This window comes from Alligator sinensis, unplaced genomic scaffold (assembly GCF_000455745.1).
Source record: "Alligator sinensis unplaced genomic scaffold, ASM45574v1 scaffold444_1, whole genome shotgun sequence".
Lineage (NCBI taxonomy): Eukaryota > Metazoa > Chordata > Crocodylia > Alligatoridae > Alligator > Alligator sinensis.
Genome location: NW_005841886.1, coordinates 3,281,609 through 3,305,925, shown reverse-complemented (window position 1 = coordinate 3,305,925; position 24,317 = coordinate 3,281,609). Strand labels below are relative to the sequence as shown.

At 45.1% G+C, this 24,317-nt stretch overlaps 1 protein-coding gene across 5 annotated transcripts in view; it reads right to left on the bottom strand.

Moving 5' to 3' along the window:
- The window catches only part of KANSL1 (KAT8 regulatory NSL complex subunit 1), a 168,096-nt gene that overhangs the window by 7,825 nt on the left and 135,954 nt on the right, over positions 1-24,317 (bottom strand). For 3 of the 5 annotated variants that reach the window (XM_025196881.1, XM_025196882.1, XM_006017845.3), the window contains 7 exons: positions 19,702-19,817; positions 17,501-17,699; positions 13,887-14,052; positions 7,650-7,835; positions 7,004-7,165; positions 6,564-6,706; positions 1,420-1,538 (listed from right to left, as the gene is read on the bottom strand). In XM_025196881.1, coding sequence (XP_025052666.1) covers positions 1,420-1,538; positions 6,564-6,706; positions 7,004-7,165; positions 7,650-7,835; positions 13,887-14,052; positions 17,501-17,699; positions 19,702-19,817 — 1,091 coding nt within the window. The remainder of the gene's footprint in view (positions 1-1,419; positions 1,539-6,563; positions 6,707-7,003; positions 7,166-7,649; positions 7,836-13,886; positions 14,053-17,500; positions 17,700-19,701; positions 19,818-24,317) is intronic. The other 2 variants (XM_025196883.1, XM_025196884.1) reach the window with 1 other exon arrangement.

Below are 24,317 nucleotides of genomic sequence, written 5' to 3'. Positions count from 1 at the left end.
TCTGCCGCTTGCTCACTTCCTGAGCTTCACTCAAGTCGTACAATTTAAGGGCTACTACTTCACTTCTGGTTCCACTCGCTCAAACCGTCACACATTGGCGCACAGTGCTTCAAAATTTTTGTACAAACTTGCCCTCACAAGCACCAAGGAGGAATATTTTACTTGTTTAAATAGTGTTTACACTGGAATGTAGAAAATGTCTTGTAATATTATTGTTGGGGCAAAGATGACCAACAACAATTAAAAAACTAAAAAAACCTCTGATTTTAGGTTCTCATAAAATTTTTCTGCTGCATTTGATTGTATTTTGCCTATTATAGGCTTCAAAATTATGTTTCTCCCCTCACCCCCCACTGTACAGATGTGAATACAATAGATAAACTATATTTCAGCGAAACTGCAGAGCCTTTCACTTCAACATAGTGTGAGCTACAAAGCCTAACCTGCACCATTTCAATACTAATAGGATTAAAATACAAGACACCTCCAAATCCTCTGTTAACAAAAGGTCAGGAAAATTAACTGAGAGTCTGTTAATAAACCATTAAAATACAACTTTGAGACAGCCAGGAAATAAAAGTTTCCAACAAACTCAGCTGCAAATCCACATGAAATATGCTCTATTCCTGTGGTTTAGTTGCATACTTAATTTAAGATTACTGTTTTGTTCCAAAATATACACAACAAGGCATTCAGGATGAACTAACATGGCTGAGTTAGTTTTACTTTACAGCTTTTTTCTTAAAAATACTTGATTTGGTTTCCAGTCTGACAGGTGGCTGATGTAATAGCTAACATCACTTCCTTCGGTGAAGTGACACTATTTATAGATGCTCAGGAGTCATCTTCAATAGCTATACCGAGCAAAAAGCAGCTGAAGTTTGGCTTTACACTGCTGTTCCTATTTACACAAGGATAAGTGCTTTGCCTTTAGCTGGTGTTGGCCTGGGGCAACTGCCCTCCTCCAGCACTGCATACATTAGGTCACCACCCTAGGCATGTAAAACACTTGCCAGCCACATATGCTGCTCTGGGAAAAGAAGCCAAGACCTCTGACTCAGTGAGGACTGCAGCTTCAAAATTAAACAAAAATATTTAGATTACACAATTAACATCAGGCTGGGAAGTTGGTCTTCAAGAGCTGGAGCTCCTTGCATAATATTCCTTAACATTCCCTAAGCATTCTAATATTAATATAGAGAAGAGGATATAGATTAGAAAATATCGCAAAATAAGTCATTTTTTGCCACTCATGGAAGTGGAAAATAGTTTACCTGACCAGCACTAGCAACCATTCAGAGCACTCCAGTAGGCACTAAGTTTTTGGACCCATGCATTTCTGATGTTGCATTTTTCACTGTAGAAGTGTGAAAAAGGAGCAAAAGGTGTGGAGGCTGGGAAATAAGCCTGGTGACATACCTTGGTGTGAGGATCTCTTTGTACTGCAGTTTCTCCACACGAGTTGTTGCAGCAACAGACATTGGGATGACAATGTTATTAATATCAAATGAGCTTTCACCTCTCCTCCTCCTTGGCTGCTGCAAGACCAAAAAACCAAAAGAAGGTAAGGAAAGGGAATGAGCCTCCAAGCTGATCAGAAACCTCCACTAATGAGTTCCCATCATTTTGGCAACCAAAGTTTCTTAAATTAGATGCTGGGCTAGTGCAAGGAGCAAGACTGTCCTCTGGTTTGCGGACATGAAACAGCAGAGGCCGCACAAATTTAAACCTCCCCAGCATTCCCCAGAGTACCTCCCCAGTAAGTAGTGGGGCTGCCTTTGGGGTCTGGGAGTTCAGGTCCCTTAGTTCATTCAGTCTCTCAACACATGCCACAGTAAGTAACAACAGTAAAATGCAGAAGTCTGTACAACAAATAAATACTGTTACAAGTAGTAGGTCCTGCTCCTGGGAGGTGGCAGTGTGGCGCTTTATCCCCGCCTGCCAGCACATACCCCCTAGGGCCTTCCCAAGTACCCCTGGGGGTAAGTATACCCTGGGCTGATAACCCCTGCTCTAGACCAGTGGTTCTCAACCTTTTGGACCCATTAGTAAACACTGATGGCCAGTCCCAACCCAAGGGCCCTCACTTCCGGCCTGCCGCCCCCTGGCTCCCCAGTGTGTGGGGCAGGGGGATTTGTGGGATGAGGGAGGTCCCAAGCAGCCCCTTGCAGATTGCAACTCTGCCAGCCTGCAAGGGAAAAGCCACGGTTTCCCACATTTTTCTCCTTTAAAGGAGAATCCATTTGGAACATTTGCTGATCCATTTTTAAAGTTTGTTTGCAACCCTTTCATGTAGTCTTGCTTTTGGGCTGCGACCCACAGGTTGAGAAACACTGCTCTAGACAGTGGCATTTGCTATATCACAGGCAAGGACTTACACGTGCCGACTCCTCCATAGTGACAGGATTGATAAAGACCGAGTTCAAAAAACGCTTAGCTCAACTTCAATATGAAGATATTTAAAAGTTACCCTTTTATCCATCTTCCCTATCCCACACACTAGAGAACACATGGTTTTTACTATAAAATCACATACGTAACTGTAATTACAATGGACCTACAAACCATTAACAGCCAAGTAACATGTTTTGATATATTTAAAGGAAATGTGTGGAAGAAATGCAAGCAGCTGATTAATGAGATTTACAAGACTGATAAAATAGGTCAAAAACCTGTTATCTACAAGACAAAATCCTGCCTCACAATTTGCTAAAAAGGTCTTGCGACAATCAGGTGGTTTCTATCATTTCCTCCTTAAAGATCAGTATTGGAGTATGAAATAATACTGACATACTGACCCATAACAGAACGCATGCAAATACGTGTTTCCTGACTGGATAGAGGATTATTTTTTCCTAGGCGTCCTCTGCCCCTTTAGATCGTTAAGTTTCAAAATGAAAAGCTTTGCAACTTTGGGAAGGTTGAACTGATGTGGTAGCTGTGATAGCCCAGGAAATATGCAAGAAACAAAAATTTTTGTGGGTGGTATCTTTTTATTGGATTAACAGCATGGCTGGGACAGACTTAAGACAAGCTTTTGAAGAAGAATGCACTGCATTCAAAAGCTAGTCTATCCCAACCACGTAGTTAAGTCCACTCAAAGAAAGCACCCGCAGCAATCCTTGCCCCTCTGCAGCTTTAGAGCTTCATAGATGGCAAGATGTCCATTTCTAATGGACATACTCAGAAGACAGAGATGCTGATAAGCAAACTTTAAATATATAGCATGCTAAAACCATGCAGTCTGGAAAACAGAATTTCAAATCAGATTAAGGACTGTTTGCATACTAACTGGTGAAAAAAACTGACAGGGAAGAAATAGGGCAATCTGTCACATACAGGTAAAGTAATCTACCTCTCCCAAAACTCAGATTTTTTTCCACTGGGCTTCTTTGTTAGTTAGCTCATAGCGATTCCCAGAATTTTGGGGCATGCTGTCATCAAGAGCTAACATGAGGCGGCAAATCTGATGAAGAACTTCTGCTATTAATTCTCTCTTTGTCCTGAGCAACTTTATAGCTGCTCTATCATCCCAAGTAACAAAGAAAATCATAACAGCATCCAAGATTCATAGATGCTAGGGTCAGAAGGGATCGAGCCCGCCCCCTATCGGGGCAGGAAAGATTGGTGGGGTCAGATGACCCCAGCTAGTGTCTATCCAGCTTTCTCTTAAAGACCCCCAAAGTAGGGGACAGCACCACTTCCCTTGGAAGCCCATTCCAAATTTTAGCCACCCTTACTGTGAAGAAGTTTTTCCTGATACCTAGCCTAAATCCGCTGTCAGTTTGTGACCATTGTTCCTTGTTATCCCAAGAGGTGTCCTGGTGAACAGAGCATCTCCAATACCTTGCTGCGCCCCCTAATAAATTTGTAGGCAGCCACAAGATCACCTCTTGGCCTTCTCTTGCGGAGGCTGAAGAGGTCCAGGTCCCTCAGTCTCTCCTCACAGGGCTTGTCCTGTAAGCTCCTAACCATACGAGTGGCCCTCCTCTGGACCCTCTCGAGTCTATCAACATCCCTCTTGAAGTATGGCACCCAAAACCGGGTGCAGTACTCCAACTGCGGTCTGACTAATGCCGTATAGAAGACTGCTCAGGTCATTTGTTTCTAACCAAAAAAATCCTTTTGGAAGCAAGAAGAGCAGAGAAACCAGCTCAGTAAATTATAGATAAAAGGCTATCAGCTAACAAGTTAATGGGTACTTTCTCTCCCTAGGTACTATCTTGATCCCAATCCAACCCAAGCAGAACTTGTTTCCCAAATTATATTCTTTGCTCCATCTACTTTTAGCGCACTTCCTGTATCAAAGTATGGTAGAATGTAGTAAATGTTGTAGTTAGCTCAACTAATAGCAACAGCACACAGAGAATCCTATGGTTTCTAGAACAAAGCCTAACGGGAAAGCAAAAAAGAACTACCACCAGAAGGAATAAGTAAGGGTTAAGTGCCATTTAGGCTTTTGCTTTCTGAAGTCCTGGAAAGCAGTTTGGGAGGTTAAGCCTGGTCCCTGTATGTTTCTGTAAAAGAAGTGATAAGCAATTAACTTAATATTTTAATTGTGAAAATAAGTAATTTCACTGAGACTAAATAGGGCAGTTCACACCTCTATAGTTATAACATCTCTGCAAGAAAACATGATTGTGAAGGAAATTTAAATTAACAGTTATAATCTTGACTGCTAGGTTTTTTGTTTTTAAGACAGAAATTTAAGATTGTGCAGTCATGGAATCGTATTACCTGGGGGCTGCCAAAAAGCAAACATGATAATGTGACCTGGCAAGCAATGAGAAGATCTAGATCCAGGAATAGTCTCCCAAATGAAGCCAAGAAGTCATCATAAGATATTAATTCGTTTTACTGGTAAAGGCAATTTGAGATTATATCGTAGGAAACAATGCAGCAGTAGCAGGGAGATTGGAGAAAACTTTATGAAGTAATCTAATCCTACGTTAGGATCAGGAATCAAGCTGTTTGTTTTTTAGGGGTTTTTTCTTGGTAGAAAACTAGGCAAGGTGAAATCATGTCAAAACTCTCTTTTATGACTGTCAAGAGGGCATGGATCTTGCAATTCTTCCCCAGACCTTGCTTCTTCCACTTGTGTGACCCTTAAGTGAATGGCCTAACCATTAGCCATTTAGCTTAAAAAAATGCCTTGGGTTTTTGCCTGGCTACAACGTCAGAACTTAAACTTGCCTGTGTGCACAGCACTGCTACCTGCCTGGCCAGAGCTCAGCCTACTGAGCATGCTTGGATACTTGCATATCCCACAGCAAGCCAAATAAGATTGCAAACTGCTTTTCAGTGCCAAAAATGGCAGTCATGCTGCTCAGTAAACAAAAGCCCATTTGAGTGTGTCAAATGAAACAGGATTCTGTCCTTAGTCTTCAGATTAAGACAAAAGTAGGGGGGTAACTTTTTCAGGAGTAAGAGCAAGGTGGAACAGGATCCTGCTTTTCTGTCCAATAGGTGAAGCACAATCTGGGTCTAACTGTCCAGCTAACTACGATCTGTTTTAGAACCTCCTGCCTGGACATGAGAACAGGAGGTGAAGAAAAGTCTAGGTCCCACCTCCTCACATTCTCAGGGTCTCTGGCCCACTTTAAATCAGGCTTTAGATCAGGTCATGATGCTGAAGCTGCTAAATGCAGAAGCTGCTCTAAGGGTAATGGACTGGTATCCATGCTAATATTGCCTAATAGTTGAGAAGCATTCAATACTGTCAATCACAAAGTACTGCCAATAGGATTTCAGAACTTGCAAGGGTGGATACCATCGTGTTAGAGTGACTACTTCTTTCAAGGGTTCTTGAATATGGATCCCTACATCACTTAAATGCTTTTGTGAAGCTCAAAGATCACAAGACAACATGGGGTACATGGGCTGCTACAGTCTAGCCAATATGGCACAGGGGAAGCAGACACCTGGGAATCCTGCTTCTACTCTAGTTCATACAGTGAATCAGTAACAAAGTGTCCCCTCCATGAGTTGGCATCTCCATTCCCATTTCACATCTAACACTGCCCACTTGTGAAACACCCGTCTATGAAGAGTGCTGTAAATGAAAGTACCATTGTGATGTCATCAGCATACTGAGGATGCTCAGTTGGGTGCCTCTCCCGTCACGCTTGATCATGAACGTTACAAGGCTCTCCCACACTGGAAGGGACTGGGACCCAGACTAAGACCAGATGGCTGAAGCCTGCTCTACACAACTCTGAAAATGTTAGCTGACTGAGGAGAAATACTGAATACTATATAGAATCTGCAACTGTTGCATTAGTTGGAAGTTCAAACAAGCAGTGCCACTTTGGGAATCTTACTAGGGCTGGCACTCCCTCCTAGAACTCCAAAATGGATTAGCAGTCAGCTACACTGCCCGCCCACAACCAAACTTGTGGTTCCAGCACAGGCAACAGAACTACTAAGCAATGCAAAAGAATAATGCCTTTGCCTTGCTTAGGAAGCAGCTCAAGGAACCAGGATTACAGTTTAGCCATCCTCACAGTAAGGTGCAGCTCAGCAACCTCTCTCGAAGCATATCCAGGTCTGGGCCAAGTACTTACAGAGGTGCCTTGTGAACTTGCGCTGGCAGGAGCAGAACTTTCAGAGGAGGTGGACAACTGCCGCACAATGGGGCTGTGAGGCGTTGGGGTTGTAGCCGCTGATAAGTAGCTTGGGCCTCCAACATCCGTGTGATGCTTCAACACTACAGAGCAAGGAGAAAAACAGATAACATTAGTCAAAAGGGGTCTCATCTCCTGAGAAGGGACCAGTGTCAAGGGACCATTCTGCACGAAATAGAAGCTTCTTCCGACTGTGGATGCTAGCTTTACAGGCCCTGAGGGAATAAGCAGTTAGAGCGTATAGAGATTGCTGCAGTGGTGAGACAAGGCGCCTTTCACTCCCAGAAGCAGTGCATTGCTTCTCCAAAGTTGAAAGAGGTAGGGGATGGAAATGCAGCCAAGCCCAAGCTCCCCCAAGAGACCTGGCTATGGGAGCCTACCTTCGCTTCTCTCAGATGAGTAGTCCCACAATCGGTTTGTGTCATGTGCAGGAGGCTGGATAAGTGAGCGCTCTGGCGCTCTCTCGGCCTTGGACATGGCCATTAAATCGTCTAAGGGTTGCCTGTATGCCTTGTCTGGTAGGATTTTGTGATGTGAGCGCTCTGAGGAGGGGAACAGAAAAGGAGCTATGAAATGTCTGTTTTCACCTCTCTTTCTGTTTGCACAGGAGACTCACGTAAAAATGGCTGACATCAAAGATCCAGAAGGGTCACGGCTCCAGGCAGACATACTTACTAAAGCAGTGCAGCTCCTAACCCTGCCAGGGGAATCCCTAACCCTTCCATGGCAACTGTGAACTGTGTGGCTGGGAAGTCTCAGAACGAGCATGTTGCACCTCTTACCTCTTAGCGTTCAGGCCCAGCTTGATTCACATCTGCGCACACATCACCTCCAACCCAAGTCTTGGGATAGCATACATAGCAACATGTCCTATTACCATAGCAGCATGCCCCATCTGTAGCTTAACCTAACAGAGGCAAATGTCCACTTTTTGCCCTGATTGTAGAAGTACAGGACACTGGCAGGATTGGCTGTAAATCACCAGGCAAAAGTCAAGGAAAAAACCCAGAAAGGATAGACACTTACTGGCTGTAGTGAAGAAGGAATTGACCAGCTTGTGGCGGTCCTTACGAGCTGGGTCAGACAAACTGCTGGTTGGCATGGGGGCTCTATGCTTCAGTGACAGCTTTTTGGGAGGTTTAATCTTCTCATAGGGCTTATTCTGCCACTGGGATTTCAGCATACTCTGGAAGTGCAGGCTTGTCGGCACATCTGCAGACGGGTACAAAGTAACAACACACTCAGAACAATCAACACATGCTACAATTCAAGCTCACAGAGCATACTCCCTCAATAAGGAATGAGTGGTAAGGGATGGTATATCAATTAAAAATCCCAAGGTGTTTTCAGGGAAAGGTTGCCATTTTGGGGAATATAGCACCTTCCAAGGGAAGTGTCCCCTTGTGCTTGTATGTCCAAGCTGAAAATTCCCTTCCTGCAGTGCTAAGGTGATACACTTGCTGCTCCAACGAAAGAGGTCCCCCTCCACGAGCTCCCTGTCCCGCCAGGAAGGGAAGACGACAAAACTTGACATCCTCAATTCAGGGTCAAAGCAGACGATGGAATCTTTTTCAGATATCTTTACCTCCCTCTCAAAACGAAACAACTTAGGGAAGTTATTTCATATACGAACGGTCACCAGAAGAGCCAGACACCAATTCTTTAGGCCAGTTGTGCCTAACCTTTTTCCTCTAGGATGGATGAGCAGAACCTGGTCTGACTTCAGGCCAGAGGGTGGTTCCAACCCAGCTTTGGGCCACGTGGAGGGAGGGGACAACAGGGAAAAGGAGGCAGGCCCAAGTCCAACCCAGCACCATGGGGAAAGAGGAAACATGTCTTGGGCCCAATGCAGCCCTGCAGGAGGGGAAAGGGCAGGCAGCATGACTGGGCTCAACCCAGCCCTGTGGGGAAAAGGGGGCCTATCCCTCAGCTCTGCTACCAGGCAGGGTCTCAAACACTTACCACATCTCTAAATCAGGAGTACTTACCTATTAAGAAGGGTGCCATTATTCTATGGGCAGAGATGTACAAACCTACTTTACCCTATGCTCAGCACAGTCCTTGAGTACATACAGCTGTGCGTGCATGCACATGCATACGCGCACCCCCCCCCAAACATCTGACTGAAAACACATTTTGCTCCCGCAATCATATACATATATCTGGGCCCACTGTCTCAGCTCACACCATTTCCACAGACTGCTGCTCTTCCCCAATCTGCTTCTCCCACAAAGCCCATGTTAGCTCGTCTTGGAGGCACTAAAGTTGAGGAGGTACTACTACACAGGGAACACTAATGTGGTAATTCAGTGCCTTCCTGAGACGGACCAGTTAGACTTACTGAGAGACCAGAGCTGACCCTCTCTGAATAGCACACCAGAATCATCACCACACTCTGGCCCTGGAATCCCAGAAGAATGGCCTTGTCTTTGTGAACAGCTGCTTATAGCCTCATACTGTCATCTGACTGCCAAAAAAATATGATATCTGGAGCTTCCTGCATGCCACTGCTTTGTATTAAGTCTCCAAGGCAGTGGTTTCTGAATCTTTTAGCCTCAAAGCACCCCTCCATAACATTTTTTCTCGCCTCAGTTGAGAACCACTGCTCTAAAATCTAGCTGGTGCCAGCTAAGAGCAATGGGAATAGGAGTTCACCCCATCGTGCCCAGCTTTTTCTACCATCTGTTCCCTCCCCACCCCTGGTCTGTACCTGAGGGGCAAATACAGCCCCTACTGACATGGCTGCTCCTCCAGCAAATTTCATGCTAGTGACTGGAGCTACACGTAATTTCCTGGGACTTTGAAGCAGATGAGTCCCTCCCCCAGACCCTACAGGACAACCAAAGCTATTTGAATGTTCAATAATTTGAGACCGTAATTACTAGGCAAAACATTTCAAGCAGCATTTGAACCTCAAATGCCTTTGCCTGAACCTCCTTTAAAATTACACCACCCCTGTGACTGGACACAGAAGCTTCAACCATAGCTGCCAACCTGACCCCAGAGGGCAAGGGCAAACACATATGGTGCAAGAGCAGGTTGGACAGCAGGACAGAGCCAGCTGGCAGTAGGCTGAAGTTTATTAATAGCAGGAACTTAGGTCCCAGGGAAAAGCTTCTAGAGCAGTGTTCAAAATATCCTGACAGTTACGATGGGTAAACCAGAGCCTGCTTCCTACGAAGCACTGGAGGCTATGATGTGCTGGCAGCTGCTGAACCATCAACACTCAATATAGATGTTCATAAAGGCTGGCCCCATGTAAAACAGCAAAGGAAAAAATGTCCTTTGAAGAGATAGTCAACAAATACAATATACTGATATCATTAACTTTGTGGATGTGATGCATTTTCTTTACTTATTCTCCCCTCTTCCAGATCACTTTCCAGTTTATTCTAATGATGGACCTAGAGATTTACTTACATTTAAAAAAATGCAAAAAGGCAAGGATTTTTGTGGGCGATGTCTTTTATTAGACTAACAATACTTGGGATAGACAAGTTTTTGGATGCAACACATTCTTTTTCAGGTTTCAGTTTTTAATTTATTTTAATTAAAACCTGGCTTAATTGTACACAGGATATTTGATTTACCATGCTTTCACTGCACTGCTATGAATTTTGGCTGTGTTAGATTGCAATACAACTTCATCCCACCCACGCTTTTTCTTCAGCAAGCTCAAGGCTGCAGGCCTCTTGGGGACCAGCAGATGGCAACCACAGTGTTTTAAAAGCTAAATTAACATCCTTTTACCAAGGTTATTACATCATCTGACTTCTCAGCCTGAAATCAAATGGTCCAGAGAAACTGAAATAAGAGGACAAAGAATCTAAGGAGCAGGGTTGCAGTGAGTTAAACACTCATCTATATATGCCTATTTGCCCCAAATTTTAATTCTTTTTTCCATCCTGAGGTGCTTGGTAGCTTTGGTCCTCTGAAAAAACTGTCAAAGAAACCCCACTCCCAGTGTAAAAGGTGCCCAAGATGGTTGGATTGAAAGTGAAAGTTGGAAAACACTACCAGTTCAAATCTGGATGCTGACAAAGTGTCATATCTTCATGAGTTTCTCTAGATCTCGTGAAAACAAAAGTTCAAGAGATGTACTCAGCCTCTGTTTATCTATTAGATAACTCAGGAGTAGCTTTTTTTTTTTTTTTTGGGGGGGGGGGGGGGGGGGCAGAAGATCGTGGGGTTTTTTTTTTTTTTTTTTTGGGGGGGGGGGGGGGCGACACGATTAGTGAAAGTCTGGAATAAACAAAGCTTGGCCTGGTTGATAACACTTGATTTAATTCTGTGACCTTGATCCCACCCACTGGGAAACCTTGATGCAGACTCAAAGACTAATAAGCTCCTCCCATATACTACACCCTCTTTCAGAGGTTTGAAAAGATTAAGAAGAAAAAACAGGTCTTGGGGATAGTCAAAGGAGGTCACATGTCCAGGGAACTGAGGGCAGTTTCTAAACAAAGAAAAATAGTCACGTTTTTATTGCTTTATGTCAGCAAACATGCTTTGCTACACAAATTTAAGCAAGACTTTCAATCTAAAACAAATAAGAAAAGTCTGTTTTAAACTGTTAGATGATTGTGGCTAATCCTATGAATATAGGATTTTTAAGTACCGACTCAAATTACTGGTCTCTGGTACTCTGCTGTAAGTGATGACTAAGCCATGGGTGGGCAAAATGCAGCCCACAGGCCAGATCTGGCTCACAGGCAGGCACCCACCAATTAATTGCATCTGGCCCAATCAGGAGCTGCCCCTGGTACCCTCTGCATGGAGCCGAGTCCTGCCCCCCCCCGCCTAGGGCAGCCTGTGCTGCGCTCCCAGCCTCCCCTGATGCCAGGCACAGTTTCTGGGCAGGGCTGCTGCTGCCACTGCCCGGGGAACTGCCAGGCTGCCTAGGCCTCCAGCAACAACTCCTCCTGTCCCTGCTGCAGTGCTCAAGGCAGCAGGTAGAGATGGGGAAGCTGTAGCTTTGAGGGGAGCAGGGCTCTGCCTGCAGCTTACTCTGGTCCTGCTTGTGCATGGCTGGGCAGGGGAGCATGTGGATGGTGGGGGTAAAGGAGCTTGGCTGCTCACAAAGCCCCACTGGGTAGGCATGGGATAGGCAGGTGAGGTGGGAGCAGCAGAAGCCAGTGTGGGCTTGGATCAGTCTTGCTGGCCAGGCACGGGACAGATGGATAGTGCGGAGCAGCAGCAGAAATCAACATGAACTTGGTGCAGCCCCACCAGGCAGGTGTGGGACAGAGACCAAGGATACCAGGCTCAGCTCCCTGTTCCCCCAGGGGTTTCTCTTGCCACCGCAACGCCTTTGCAGTGTGCTGCGAGCCAGGCAAGGCAGCCCCATCCTTCTTCCTCTCCTGCAGAGGGGCTGGGCTCAGCCACGTAACAAAGTGGGCAGGGGGAAGCCAGGTGGGGAGAAGGGGGGAAACTCCCACCCCAACCCCCACAAACCCCAACCACACCCCACACATATCCCCCCCACCTCAATCACACCCACCCCCCACCCCATCACACACAATATACAAGCAACCCCCCAGGAGGACTTCTTGGGTAAGGGGAGAAACTTCTGGTGGCAAAGTCAGGGTTAGAGGGTGGGACCTCTGGTCACAAGATGGTGACCAGGGGGTGGGGCTACCGTTGCAGCCCTCGATGCCTCACCAAAACTCGTTAAGTGGCCCTCCAGCCAAAATAACTGTCCACCCCTGCTACAAGTAGTAGGTTTTTCATGTTTTTCTAAAACAGCTGGTCAATTATGCTATAGGTGAAGCAAGAGAAATTCTCCCCGATTCATGAAACAGGAAGTTTATGCCCTTCAGTTAAATATCAGGTTACTCTAACAGCCATCAATGTATAAGGATTGATTATATAAGGATTGACTCCTTTTATTTCAGCCAGAGCCAGACTGGCATCTCCCTCCCCTCCCCCTAGGTAAATTTAGGAGTTGGTAGGGGAACAAGCTGGATTGTTGTTGGCAATTTAGATACAGCACAGTATTGGGAAATTAATTTCCAGAGAGATTCAGGGCCATGCCCAAGGTTACCCAATGTGCATGTCGCAGAGCCACAGTTCTTAGTCCTAAAACCAAAAGTATAGCCCTGCAGTCAATGTGAACTGACAGCTTTAAAGTGTGATGCTCTATCCACAAAGCAGGGTCAGCATAGGAAAGTTCAGAAGAAACTTCCCCCTCATCACGACCAGCCAAGGTCTCAGACCAGCTGAGAGAAACACCCTTTCTAGTAACAGAATAATCCTATTGCCACTCTTTGGCCTCTCTGTGATGACATATTTTATGAAAGGGTTACTCATTTGTAACCAAGCAAACTGACCCCAAACTCACTTAACTGTGATGCATACTGGTCATCAAATGCCAAGCAGGGTTTTTTTCCCCTTCTTTTTTGATGGGCTTCTAGAAGCTTTTGCTTCCTAAAATGCCATTATTGAACTACCCTGCTCTCAGGGAAAAACCCTGCAGACTAAATCAGAAAATGCTTCATGGCATTGAAATGACACCATACAAACTAGTCACTTTTCTGGAGAACACAACAGTAATGGAAAGAAAAACTTCAAAGAGAATCTGAAATCACCAGGGACCTCCCTGGTGTTATACAGCTGTATATTCTATCTTTAAATCTACATCATTTTATAGGTGACTTCTGTCTTGGCAGCAAGTGTATGGCACTCTTTTCAAAACTAAGCAAGCCTCTACACCACTTTCTGATACAAATTGAAAACCTCTCTGGAACCACATCTCCCACCTGGTTTATGCAACATGGTCACTACAATACTTATGAACTCTGATATCAGACTCAATCATCATGCATCAAACTATTTGCTTTGCTCTCTTAACCCCAGGAAACCAGGCACCAGGTTAGTTCTCTCAAGAGGTTTGACTACACAGATGCATGCTTACAGTAGTGTGGATTCAAGACATGCTGTTTTCTTTTCACTTTTCCATACCAGGAACTACCACGCTCCTTGGGGGGGGGAAAAAAAACAAAAAACACACACACACCACCCAACTGCATGTTCTACTCAACTGCACATATTCAGTACTTTGCACTATGATAATTAACTGAACACCCTATAAAACAGCAGCATGGCAGAATGGATGGGCCTCTAGGAGCCTCGGTTATTGTCCTATTCAAGGTGCCCTGGGCTCTGACCCATCTGAGGCGCTGGTTTCAACTCTTTCCTCCAAGGTATTTCTCTGCCCACTCCTTACAGTTCTGTTTATTGTGAATTTCATTCAATGATACTTACCATCTGGGAATGACAGAACAGGGTGAATACAGGAGTCCAGCTGGGAGAGGCGCTCCAGCAAAGGGGCATCATACTGGATTTCCAGAGACACGGAGCTTCGGGTGCCACAGAGGGCGCACAAGGGATTCACGTCACAGCTACATCGTGCCATGCTGTTACGAAGGACCTAGGAAAGGAAAAGAAACCTATGTTCATCTCAAAAGTGATCAGTGTCCACGTCTGCTCCTCCCACATGCAGACTTTGGGCAAATCACTGAAAAAGTCTGGGACACTGCACCCTTCATTCCTCATGCAATACTGACTAGCGTAGGGAAATGCTGCTTTACCCCCACCATACTCAAAAGCTGAAAACTGTATTCAACTTCAGTGCATACACCACCACCACCTAGAGCTCACTTTTAGCAATAAAACAATCTGACAACACGGAATAAAATCTTACACCATATCTATATTAAAAAGTTCATTAAACACCAAATCAAGTGAAGCTAGTTCTATTTGATTAATTACAGAAAACACACCATTATCTTAACCTAGAGAGAGGTCAGTGACAGCAACTGTTGCATCAGCTGCAGGGGCCATCTTAACAGAAAGAAGGCTGGTCTTTTTTATTTAAATTATGCTTGGTCAATTGAATTAGGATTTTTGCTTCATTTATTTATAGGTTTTAAAGTAAGAAAGAATCATTATGATTATCTAGACTTCCTGTATAAACACAGGCCGCAGAACCTCTCACCTGTTAAGTCCTGCATCAAGCCCATAACTTCTCCTTAAGTAACATCATGCTTTGGAAAGACATCTAAGCTTCACTTAAAGATTTCAAATAATGGAAAACCACCACCATCCCCAAGTTGTCTCAGTGAATAGTTACCCTCTCAGTATAAATTGGGCCCCTCATTTCCAGTCTGAAAGTGTCTAGCTTTAGCTTCCAGCCACTGGATCTCATTACATGCTCTAGATTAAGGAGCCAGCTAGTAGCAGAAATCTTTTCAAATAAGGTACTTATAGACTGTGATCAAGTCAGTACTTATTAAAGAGAAGGGCAGCTGACTGAGGTTAGGTCTTTCACTACAAAAGCATGCTTTCCAGTCTTAGGATCATTCAGCTGGCTTTTTCTTTTTGTTAATATCCTTGTAGGTACAGGGACACCAGAAATGCAGAACAATATTCTAGCAGTGGTCTGACCAATTCTGCACACAGAGGTAACAACAGCTATCACCAGATATCTATCTTATATAACCAAGATTACAATCATCCCTCTTATTGATAACCAGTTCAGTGTGAACTTCCAGTGCGATTGTTATCAACTCTCACTTATAAGCAAGCCCTTTTCAGTGTCCGTGACATTTTCAGGGTACCTCCTGTGTCCTGAACGGCATATCCTTTCATTGGGTTGCATTAAACTGCATAATTCAAATGAGTGCACCCTCTTAAGTAGTCCAATTCATTGTCTATAACTGATCTTCCTTTACAGCCATTTACTAACCCCACCAATTTGACTCATCGGCAAGCTTTACTAGCAATGATATCCTTCCAGATAATCACTAAAGATTTTGAAAGTCATTGGCCAAAAATAGATCCCTGCAGAGCCCCACTGGAAATACCCTCAGTGTATGATGACTCCTTGTTTAGTTCTATTAAGCTAACTCAAGCAGGCAACATTTCAACACCATTTTTGTTCATCAGGACAGAAGCCCTCAAGCTCATCCTTTTAATTCTAGTACCTGGAGACTGCCACTCCCCAAAGCTTCCTGGGCTTATAACCCTAGGGTAATGCAAATTGGTTTGAAACCATTCTGCCTATGGGGAAATAAGCTGGTCTGGCCTGTTAGATGGGTCTCACTACTCATTACAGAACAATTATTGGGAGTTCAACTAAACTTCTAGCAGGACTGAACACTGGAAGATTCACATTCATTCATTAGTAATATAGCCTTTAGTACTCGTATTGGAATAGTTTGCTATGACCACATAAATACTAGTCCATCTAGATAGTGACACTCCATAACAAGATTCCTTTTCATTACATTTTAACAGAAGTTTCCATAATAAATACAGAAGTCAGCAATGATATCTCTCCACACAAAAAGGAACATTCCCTCCTTATCCTCCCTCAATGACATTAGCTTTAGAAGGGCTGTACACAACTTGCACCAACTATCATAGGGGTTAGATGAAGCATTGCTCTCCCCCAAACTAACTGCTTAGCAAAAGTTTACAAAAACCAAAACAAACAAAACGAATCAAAAAACAAAAAGCGACCAAAAAAAAAAAAAAGCGCTGAAGGAAGCAAGGGTGAGAAAGATCATGCAGAGAAGAATATGAAAAAGATACAGGAACAAAACACTAACATGTGTCAGGACTGACGGCTAAAGCAGCTAACCAACTACAGGTCATTATGCAGGGCAGGGCATAATGTTAAGGTTTCATAGTTGGTAGGGTCGGAAGGGACCCAAGATTATCTAGTCCGACCCCCTGCCAGGCAGGAAAGAGTACTGGGGTCAAACAACCCCGGCCAGATGTTAGTCCAGCCTTTTTTTAAAGACTGCCAGGGTAGGAGCCAGCACCACTTCTTTTGGAAGCTGGTTCCAGATCCTAGCCGCCCTGACAGTGAAATAGCACCTCCTTATGTCTAGCCTGAAACTACCCTCCGCTAGCTTGTGTCCATTGTTTCTTGCAACTCCCAGGAGTGCTTGGGGGAACAGGAACTCTTCCAATGCCTGCTGGTCCCCCTTGACTAGTTTGTAGACTGCCACTAGATCCCCTCTCAGCCTTCTCTTTTGGAGGCTGAACAGGTTCAGGTCCCGTAGCCTCTCCTCATAGGGCCTGCCCTGCTGACCCCTGATCATGCGGGTAGCCCTCCTTTGGACCCTCTCCATATTGGCCACATCTCTCCTGAAGTGTGGTGCCCCAAACTGGTACTCCAACTGCAGCCTGACCAGTGTCACATAGAGGGGGAGGATCACCTCCTTAGACCTGCTTGAGATGCATCTGTGGATGCACGACAAGGTATGGTTGGCCTTCCTGACCACGTCCCCACTTTGTCAGCCCATGTTCATTGTGGTATCAACGATGACTCCAAGATCCTTTTCCGTCGACACTGGCAAGAAGGGAGTTCCCCAGCCTGTATGTGTGCTGCTGGTTCTCTCTCCCCAGGTGCATTACCCTGCACTTGTCAGTGTTGAACCCCTCCCTGTTCTCATTGGCCCCCCCCTGTAACCTGTCTAGATCCGCTTGCAGCCTGTTCCTTCCTACTAGCGTACCCACTTCACCCCACATCTTAGTGTCATCTGTGAATTTGAACAGGGTGCTTTCTACCCCCTCACCCAAGCCACTGAAGGTTGAAGAACACATTTCATTTTGAGATCTTTTTCATCAGCTTAAGTTTTAGTTAACATTTAGGAAAGAAGTCCCTCCCCTAGAGCCTTGCATCTTCTGCTGAAGGACTTTTTCCCCATTTAAAAGCTTCTTAGAACAACTTTTATAAAAAAGCAATTCACTGTAGTGGAAGTACACCAGACCACTGTGTCAAGCCTTCAACATGTACATCCCATATGCACATCCCACTGACAACCCCCCACCAAAAGATGGACAAGTCAACACCTTCACACACTGACCTTTTTGGATAGGGGCACAATGTTGCTAGGTCGAACAAGCCGTCTCTTCTTGTAGCTTAGTGCTGGGCGGGTGCGAGCTGCAACACAGGTTGCATCGGAAGGAGGAGAAGAGACCATGTTCAGTCGCTGCTTTTTATGTAACAGCTCCTCAGCATCTGGGCCGTCTCCCTGAGCATGTTCTGCCAAGCCAGGCTGAAGACTGCCCAAGAACAGAAGAGATTCAGACTTAGTGTTGTGCACCTATTAAGTGTCTCCCGGTTGTCTTAAGATGCCAATTAGGTTTCTTGATTTTAGTTACCACTTCAGTAACAAGATTAAAAGCATTTTAAATTTTGTTAACCCTTCTCCATTCCCCCCCATTTTAAAGTAAAACAAAACAGTTATGGAAATACAATGGAAAGAGTATTACGTAGCATGAGTTTTGCACAAGTCTGCCTCCAAGCTTCAATATATGGGGAGTAGTGTTGCGTTTTATTTGCAATGGTCTCGGAAATGTATGAGACACAAGGAGGTTTTGAGAAATACGTTATTGGACCAAGTGTATAGTTAGGAGAGATGTTTGACCTTTACTTCCATCTTTCAATTGTGACCCAAGGAATCCATTGGCTGGTTCTGTCACTGCCCCAACCACATGCCTCAATTCTTACAAGTAGCAGCTCCTGAAATTATAGTCCTAGGTCTTCTGAGGTGCAGCTAAGTTATGAAGGCCAGAATGAAGTGATCAAGGGTCCAAACTTCAGAGCAAATTGTAGGCAGAGAGATATTTGTTACTACTAGTAGTCTGCGCCCCTCTTTGCTTTACCCATAGGTGACATGTAGGGGAGGTCCGGGGGGGGAGGGGGTGTGTGTGCACGTGCCTCCCCCCCACCCTGGTGCCCAACAGCTCTGACCCCACCCCTGGCAGCACCCCGAGACTCAGGAGGCACCAGCTGCCCATGGCTTTACCCACTGCAGTCTCCCGATAAGAGACGTTTAGAGCAAGTGCAATGGTACTGCATGGACTTTTGAGTACTACATACATTGCAAGAACTGTAGCAGAGACTTGCAACCTTAAAATTCTCTAACCCAGAAAAGTTTCTAGTGCTTACTCTCACTTACTTATTTATAAATTCTAGGGCAGTGATTCTCAACTGGTGAGCCATGACACCCAGCTTGTGTGTGAGGAATAAAACATTCACTTCTCCCCATCCAGCTCCAGTGCCCACTGCAGCATCTCTGGTTGCTCCTCTGGGGACTGCTTCCCTGTCCTGCCCTCTGGCATACCTGTGCTACCTTCTCCAACACTGAGCAGCATGCTCTGCTGGGTGTAGATGCAGGCACAGAGTTTTTCAGCTCAGCTCACCCCCATGGTTTCTCCCACATACACCCCCAAGCTAGCAGGACGGGCCATAGGGGCAAATAACTCCAGTTGCTGGCATGCATGACCCCAGGGGAATCCTTGTCCAGTCCCTGCATCCTTGGCTGCAGGGACCACCCTTGCTCCCTCAGGTATCGGCCAGCAGAAGGGACAGACAGTAGGCGGTGGAAAGAGGGGGGCACAGCAGGGCGAGATCCTGTCCCTGCTGCCCTTCCCTGGCACCAGTCAGATCTGTGTTTCTCAATCTTTTTAGCTTTAAGTCAGCCCTCCATAACTTTTCTGAATTTAGAGTCTAGCTCAGTAAATCTCAAACTGGCATCCTGTGGTACCACTAAATTCTGAAAAAGGAAGTTATGGAGGGGTGCCTTAAGGCTAAAAAGATTGAGAACCACTGGTTTAGGGTCTACTAATGGCAACAGGATAGGATGCATCTGCAAGTTCACCAGGGTTCTCTATCTAGTAAGCCTGAATCATACAAGTAGGATGGGTATAAAAAAAAAGCACCCATTAAACAGGTTCACCAGAACTGTGAACCTGTTTTTTCTAACATACCATTGCACAGTTCAGGTGTGAGTTCACTTATCCAAGCAAATTACAGTATTTTCAGAAAAGCATTCTAAGCAGAACTATACTACAGCTCAACCCCATGTATGTAGTCAGTCTGCAACACTGTTTCAGAGCATAGTTTGCGAGAAGGTGTGGGCACACTATCACAACCATGAGACTGTAAACACATCTGAAAAAAAGCTCACACCACACAAAAACTGTCTCGTATGGGGGCTAGGTCATAACAGAACATCCCTTCTGTGCCCCATCTCTCACTCCATATATGCAAAAGCCTTACGTGTTAATGACACCATTGACAGGTCTCAGTGCTCCACAGGGTTTGGAAGGAAGGGATTCTGAAGTGTTTGCTGCAGATGTACCAAGGTTCTCTAGCGGCTGGGGAGCAGAAGCACCCTAAAGAAGGGAAGAGATCATAATATATAAAAACTTTCCATTTTGCCAAGTAGATCTCCCTCCATCTCTGACCCTACACGCATTGGTTTCCACACAGAACTTCATTCTTGAAGGGCTGACAAACCAGCTTATTAACAGCTCTGGTGAGTGACTGAAAACAAAGCAGTGTTCTCAATGGAGGTAACAAAGGATTTCTAATCCTCTCAGGTAGTCACTGGTGTGGCATGGCAAGCCTGCCTCAGCTGCCAAAGGCAGAACAAACCATGCAATAAAAGACATTATTAGGAGAAATTTTAGTATTTTATCCCATTCCAGTGTAAAATGTGTTCATGCTAAACATCCGTACAAACTCACAGGAGATCTGCAAGTGTCTGGAACCCTGGGTTTTTTAAATTGTGAGAGCCACAAGCATGAAGCATGTCTCAACTGGTGGGAAAGGGCAGATTTACAAAAGGTCTCTATCACTAGATGCCTAAATATCCTGTAAAGGATGACCCCATAGCCAAGACACTACAGTGCTGAACAGTCAAGTCACAACTACCCACTGAGCTACTAGCAGAGCCTACAGGCTTGCCTACATGAAAGGCAATTTAAGTTGGGACAATTCCCAGAAATTGTATAGCTTGGACAGCTTTCTGGTTTTAACATTTTGAACCTGCCAAAAGCCACACCTTTAATCTCCATTTTCATCTCTCTTCTTTGCCCTGACTGCAACTGCATCTTCCCTCCTCCAAAGCTCAATCCTTTATGCTCCTCGTTACACTCACAACAGCTCTTTTTCCAAGTGGCAAAACTTCCTTGTCCTTCAAAACCTACTTTATACAAACGTGATCGCTACGTTATCTCCAATATCAACAGCTGGTTTTCCTTGGCTACATCCTTGATCCTGATCATTTCTATTATGAGAGCAGGACAGCTGCTATCATATCAGTTCATATATGATAGCAGGCAGCTGCACAGCATGACCTCAAACATCTGAAGTTGTAGTAAAAAGGGTAGAAATCAGATTTTCTTTTGCTATTTAGATGCATCTGATCTAAGCCTTTCTACTAAGCAGCGCTCCATCTGAACGCGCTGCTGTCCCCAAGGTAAAGGTTCCACTGAACGAACCTATTTCATTCCATGAGACGTTGGAGACCCTGGCCAGCATTTATGCAAGCGATTTCTTCATTTTAGGCTGTGTGTAGATTAAACGAGAGGCATGCATGCATGACACTTTAAAGCGGGCTAAATGCTTTTGCACCGCTTTAATGGTGTTGGTGTTTGCATGCCTTGGCGGCGTATTGTGCATTAATTCTAGTCACTATAGGCAATTCGGCAGCGTAATGCACCTTAAACGACTTGGGGCACAGCAAATTAAAACCCCTTCTAGGAGTTTTAGTTTGCTGCCCCTACAGCCGTGGAGCGAAGCACTGGGCTCCGTGCAGCTCCACGGCTCTGCAGGAAGCCCTGCAGGCAGCCTGGCAGCAGCCTGGGAAGGCAGGCTCTGCTCAAGAAAAAAAATGGCAAGCCTGATCTCCCCTCCCCCCAACCTGCTTATCTATGCTGTGTGGGGGCCTGGTGCTTCCCTCCATAGCTGCAGTGCCCCCCAGGACCGCCAGAGCCAGGTGCCTGCAGGTAGGTGCTGCCTAGGGGAGGGGAGCAGCCACTGCCATGGAGGAAAGCACCAGCCGCCCCCCCCACTCCACAGCCCAGGGCTGACTAGAGGGTCCAAAGATTTCTGTGGCATCAGTTTCTACCAAGGGAAGAATGCTCTGGTGACACAGAACTTTAGGCTCTTGCTGATCTACAAGTCTTGGATTCTCTGAAGCACCACTCTGAAGAGGAATTTCCACTGAAAAAAACAACCAAGTGGCTGGTCTGATATCTGGACCACTGATTGTTGCTGCTCCAAATTTGGAAGCAGATCTGATAAGTTGGTATCGCATACAAGTAACAATGCTGAACCTAGAAAAGCTGAAGTCAGAACAGGATTTGGTTGCTTTCCTTGGACTTCTGGCAACTTGGCAAGCTCAGGAAGTCACATGACTGCTATTGTGGAGGCATGCATTATATACATAGGGTGTGACCAGGCAACTCAGAAGTCCTTTTAAATGGGATCTTTATTTTCCTTGCTAGAAAGCTCCCTCAGGAAGAACTCTCTTCTTTAAGGATTTCAGTTCATTTAACTATTCAAGACAGGGATTTATCAAAGGATCTGAGAACTCATCTTGGGGAGTGGGTAGATAATCTTAAGTAGATTTCTCAGGCATTCAATAGTACTGTCAGGAATGTGTCCCAATAAGGCCTTTTAATGGTTGCAACATATACAAATCTCTAGTACTAGCTTCTTTTCCCTTCCCTCTGCAAAATTTTAATATACAAACTATTTTCATCATTAAGGAGGAGAGCTTACATCTGAAAAACAGAACCCAAGTTCTCCTTCAACAGCTGTGGAGATGAGGCACTTCCGGGTCACCACAAATTTCTGCAGATCACTATAGATTTTCCTCCTTTCTTGGATGATTTTGTTCCCTAGAGACTCTGGTACAAGTGCTTCCCAGTCGTAGGTCTTGGAAGAGACCAGTATTCATATGAAGCTATTGGGGGGGATTTTTCTCTGGGAAACAACCCATTCCCCTCTCACTGATTGGTCTCCTACCACCTCCCTCTTAAAATATCCCTAAGTCGTCTTCTTTTTTTTTTTTTTTTAATCAATTCCATGAACTCTAAGGCTGCATCTGTGCTGAAGTCTCTCCAGAAGCTACCAAAAAGTAGCCGGCACTAATTCAGTCGATCCAGTAGTTCACTCCCAGCAATGGAAGGAATGAGCTGCTGACGAGAGAGAGGAATGAGGGTGGGGTCCAAAAACAGAACTTCCTCCAAGCAAGAAGCATGACTGCTCCTTTCCACTGAGCACAAGGTGGGAAGACAGCTTTGTTGCCAAAGCTCTTTATTTCCTGCGTTCACCTTTAAAATGCATGGACCTCTGTGAGATCACAGAAGAGTAACAAAGCCATTTTGTTCTCAGGCTTGTTGCCAGTCTGGAACCTTACACAATCTGCGGCTGGAAACTTCACTTTTGTTCCCTGTTTTCTTAGGGTATAAACAGACATCGATTGCCAAGTGAAGTGGATCAGCTGTGCAGAAATGAGTCCTGGCACAGCCGATTCGCTTCACTGGGTGAAACACCCAGTGAAACAACACGGCCTGCAGCTCCACCCACTGATCGTGGGAATTTCCAGGGTATGTCTCTAAGGGGGGAAACCCAGAAAGTCTGCGGACTTGGCTTCTCAAGCCTTGGAAGCAACCTCCCCAAGTGTGGGAAGCTCTGGGCTGCCTGCACTCTCTTGCCATAATGTGAAAAAGAGGCACAAATTACTACCTCCTGTCACACCACAAATGCCCAAACTTTGTGGTTGTGACAAGGGGCACGGCCCTTTGCTTGGGGGCACAGACCCTTGCCAGAAGCCCACTTGGCCTTTGTGCCACCATAAAAACTCGTTGTTGCAGCACAAAGGCAACATGCATTTCCAACATTAATCTAACTGAATGTAACCGCCTCTGGTATAAGTTATCATACATTTGAGATGCAAACAGGACATGAAGCAGCAGCCACCACTTACTGTCCCTTCCTAGACTGCAAAGTGTTTCCACAGGAAGGGTCTAGACTGTAGGGAGCAGAGCTAGCGAAGGCTGCCCTTGTCTACCTACCCCTTGGCGACATGGCACGGAGACCCTAGAACAGGCTGGAGCCCAGGAGAGGAGGTGCCTAAAAATGCAGGGATGATTTTCTAGCAAACCCTAGAAAGGATGGAATGAATCCATTTTTAAAACTTAAAGGGGGATAAAACCTATTCTGCCAGGACTACAGGACCTTAGAAAACTCTTCTTTTTGTTTAGATCATTCCTCAGTTGGCTTGGATTTTGAAACTTCTTCTGCTGCTGGGGACAAATCCCTTCCTTCACAGTACCGCATCACCTAGAAAGTCTCAAAGTATCATCCTCCTCTTCCTAGCAAGGAAGGGGCACACCTCAGCGTCTCAAATAACCTAAAAAGGTTTAGAGAAAAGGCCAAAAGCATCCGTCTCAAGAATTAACTCTAGATCATAATCCTGCACTACAGAAGAGAGAGTCTAATAAATTTTTAAAAGCATGAACTCAACAGTAAAAGTAATAATGAACAGGCTTACCAATGACTTAACAGTCACTACTGCAGGCATAAGTTATTTTGTGTTTTCAAACAAAATAGTCAATGCTGCACTCAGCAGCATTGAAATACCTACATATTTAGGTTTTCTGTGTAAACCACCCTGCCCCTCACCACAGTGGCAGTTTAAAGGATTACTGGCCCCATTTCATACATCATGTTTAGTGCCCAAGGATCTGATCACACAACATCCCCCATTCCCAGCATTCAACACCTGATGGAAGACCTAGTGGCCATATACACAAGATACAGGAGATACCTCTGAATGGAGAGAAACCCTCAACCTCCCAAAACTGAAGACATTTGCAATG